Here is a 3,970-nt window from a genome sequence, read left to right as displayed (position 1 = left end):
TGAGTATAAAATTTCAATCTAGATCAATATTGATCGATTTTTTTAATTTTTACCAAGTCTTTCTTAAGTTAATATATTTCTATGAAAATATGTTCTTAAATTAATATATTTCTATGAAAATATAGAACATCTTATAAAAGTCTTTACTAAGAATTGGGGGAAGGTTGTGCGGATCTTTCCATAATTATATTAAATATCAAAGAAAATTTATTTTTGTCTCAAATGATATACCTCTTATGAAAAAAATAGAAATATTATCTTGTCAATTTATGTAAATATTATTTTGATGTTTTTTTCACTTACCTAATATTTTAATTTTATTATTTAAAATACAACCTGCAATAGCAAAGATACACAAATTTAATAGGTAATCAATTATTTTCGTTCCCTCGAGGAGAAATTCCTCGCTGGTATGTAATTGCGCAAAAGTTTTATTTATTTGATGCACTAAATACCTGCCAATTGATTTCAAATAAGTTTATAAATTAATCATGCATAATCGTTTAATTTAGAATTTGAGCATAATACATGCATTATTTGTGAGAATCATTTATGAAATTATTTAGTTTTTTTAATATATATATATATATATATATATATATATATAAAGAGAGAGATGCATCTTCAAGATCGTGATTTAAAAAAAAATAAGTTTTGATTGACACATAAATTGACGGGATAACACTTTTTCTATATAAGAAGAAAATAATAATTAAAAAATATTATTTGATAAATAATTAAATCTTCATATCTAGTTTCTTAATAAGGAAAAATTTCTCGTTAGTTTTGAAATTGATAAAAATAAATATTTATTTCATACACTAACTGCTATGAGGTTTTTTCTTTTGAATTTATAAATCAACAATTCATTTGGCATGAAACGAAAGAATTACTTGGTTTAGATGCATGCAATTCACTTTTCTATACATATTTCAGTTAATGGAGTATTTAGGATCAACTTCCACATTACTCCCATGTTTCTGGATTAAACTCATATCCAACACCCACCCAAAAGAGGGGAAGAACTTTTCACCTTGCAACTCATAGATGCTTCCCTTATCAACTTCCACATTACTCGATATTCATCAAAAGAAGCTTCAATCATCTGTTTGTAAGTCTTATACAACGAGGAACAATGGACATAGTGTCAGCAGCAAAATCAATGTAAATGGGTGTAGTTACAGTCGATTGATTTCACGCTAGGCACCATGGGAAGAAGCTTTAACAAGGTGTCAATTACTTGAGAGGGAGTGTGTCACATCCACCAAATTTAAAGCCATTCCACTAACACAGACAGAGAGAGGCAAACAGACGCAACCCAACAAATCCAATGAAGGCTTTACACTGGGCTTTCCTGCCAGGAAATACACAGACGGTTCTCCTTCCCCACCGAGAAACATGCCCAAAACCTAAAGCACATAAATCCAACAAAGTCCACTATACATTGCTTTGATTTGTTTATGCTATGGTATGGTGTGATTACATGACATACATACATGCGATTTACCATCATCATCATCATGTACTAATAACCGCCCTCCTCCATTCACTCCCCTATAAATAGGACTCCAACATTCTCTACACGGCTCCTTGCTCGCCCCCACCCTCGCTCCGTCATTCTTTAGAAGCAGAAACCGCTCTGTAACTCACAATGGCTAAGGTGAGTTAACCCACTCAAAACAAGAGGTTACCTTTTTCTCTTGAGTTAACTCATAGTTTATATTTGGATCATTTCTAATTAGCTATAATGGGTTTTTTTCCCTTCTGTTTTGCAGAAGAAAAACAACAACAACAACAACGAAGTAGAGAAGAAAGAGGAAGAGAAAAGCAAAGGCAGTGACGGGGGAGGAAAGAAGGAAGGGAATGGCCCAGTCCCTGTGGTTTTGAAAGTGGAAATGCATTGTGAAGGATGTGTTTCAAAAATTGTCAAATCTGTTCGTGCTTTTGAAGGTACCCATTTTATTTTAACCTTGTTGGGCTTTTTTTTTTTTTTTGCATAAGCAGGTTAAAAGATTATCTCTTTTTACTCTGTTTTTCTCCTTCTCAATATAAGATTTCTATTCCCTTTTTTGCTATGCGGATCCTGCAACTGGGTGTTTTCTGTTTCTTTAATGGGTTTTGTTTTTGGGGTTTTTTAGGCGTAGAGACAGTGAAAGCAGAGCCATCTTCAAACAAGCTTACTGTAACAGGAAAGATTGATCCTTTGAAAGTCAGAGACTATCTCCACCTTAAAACCAAGAAGCAGGTCGACCTCATCTCTCTACAACCCCAACAACAAGACACCAACAAAAATAACAGCAGCAGCAACAAAGAGGACAAGAAATCCAATGACAAAAAACCGGACTCTGCTGCTAAACCAAAAGAGGTAGTGCTTAAAAAATGTAGAGCCTAAGCCTTTGTTTTTACTTTTTTGGTTAATGTTGGGATTCTTTTGTTATTAATTGTAATGATTTATGATTAATTAATTAATGACTTGCCGTTATTATTTAAATGTTAACAGGCTCCGGTGAGCACGGTGGTACTAAAGCTGGGACTTCACTGCCAGGGTTGTATTAGGAAGATTCAAAAGATAGTCCTCAAGACCACAGGTATATACGTTTTTCAAAATCTTCCCTTCCGTTCAAGTCACGGCGTTAAATTTTTTAATGCTGCTGATTAATTAGTAATTATTAAGTACTAATGAACTTTATTATTTTAATTTTTTGTAGGTGTGCAAGAGATAGGAATTGACAGAAAGACGGAATTGGTGACGGTCAAAGGGACGATGGATGTGAAGGCTTTGGCCGAGACTTTGAAGGAGAGGCTTAAGAGGCCAGTGGACATTGTGCCACCGAAGAAGGAGAAGGAAGGTGGCAAGGAAGCTGATAATGCTGCTGAAGGTGGCGGTGGAAAGAAGAAAGGTGGCGGTGGAAATGGTGGCGGGCAAGATGCTGCTGCTGCTGCTGCTAAAATGGAAGAGATCAACAGGATGGAGTTCGCGGTGCAACCTGGATTCGGATACATGGGTCAGCCAATCTATGGAAATGGTTATGTGGGTCAACCTGTTTATGCTTCACATGGACCGGATTATGGGCATGGGTATGGATTCGGGCATGCACCGTATCAGGGGTATGGATTTGGGCATGCACCGCTTCAGGGATATCGACCGGTTCAGGCTTACCCAGATCATTTGCAGTTTAATGATGAGAACCCCAATGCCTGCTCTATCATGTGAGGTCAAGGTGTTTAAGTAGTGCTGGTAATTATATAAAATGAGCTAGAATGTAAATAATAATGAATAGAGTGAGTGGGTGGAGGGGGGTTTCGGTCAAGGGTGGTGGTGATAGACGCCAATTACTTTGATTATCTATTTGGTCTGGTGGGAGGATCTTGATTTTGGAATATTTTCAAGGTTTTTTGGATTAGTGGAGTATAGTTTATTTGGATTTAATGTAATTTTGTGACGGCGCTCTGCGCATGTCTTTGTTTTCTATTTAGTGCCAATAACTCTTAGGTGGTCTTGAACCCCCCCTGGTGAGACGATGCTATCACAACTCTAGGAGGATTGGCTGGCTCTTGTGGTTAATTTTGGTGATGTATATCCACGCCAGGATCTGATCTTGTAATGATGTTTTGCCCGTGAAGTAAAAGAAATTGTGACGATGCCCTCGCAGAGATTCTTGGCAAAATAGAATCATGCCGCACCCACCAATCACACCTAATTTCAATCCCTATCATCAACACTACACTAATGTGGGGGGTTTTTATAGGTTTTTTAAAATTAAAAAAGCTTTAAATTAATGTTTTATTATTATTTTATTAAAGTTTTGATATTATTTTTTAAAAAAAAAAAACACTTTAAAGAAATCTCAATCGCCCTCTCAAACCATATATTAACAGAATTATTGAATTAAGTATTAATCTAACACCACCCAGATCAATGTTAAAGATAACCGAGATGAGTCATCCCTTTAAGCTCGAAAAATACAAG

At 35.7% G+C, this 3,970-nt stretch overlaps 1 protein-coding gene across 1 annotated transcript; it reads left to right on the top strand.

Moving 5' to 3' along the window:
* Positions 1–1,413: 1,413 nt before the first annotated feature.
* Positions 1,414–3,642, top strand: LOC105111195 (uncharacterized). Its single transcript, XM_011006488.1, has 5 exons — positions 1,414–1,660; positions 1,776–1,950; positions 2,139–2,365; positions 2,501–2,588; positions 2,709–3,642. Exons 1-5 carry the CDS (start codon positions 1,652–1,654, stop codon positions 3,212–3,214), a joined length of 1,005 nt encoding a protein of 334 aa, XP_011004790.1. The 5' UTR covers positions 1,414–1,651; the 3' UTR covers positions 3,215–3,642.
* Positions 3,643–3,970: the final 328 nt, after the last annotated feature.

Source organism: Populus euphratica, unplaced genomic scaffold, assembly GCF_000495115.2.
Source record: "Populus euphratica unplaced genomic scaffold, PopEup_1.0 scaffold283.1, whole genome shotgun sequence".
Lineage (NCBI taxonomy): Eukaryota > Viridiplantae > Streptophyta > Magnoliopsida > Malpighiales > Salicaceae > Populus > Populus euphratica.
The sequence above is the reverse complement of the archived record's forward strand: the minus strand, read 5'-3'. Positions and strand labels throughout refer to the sequence as shown.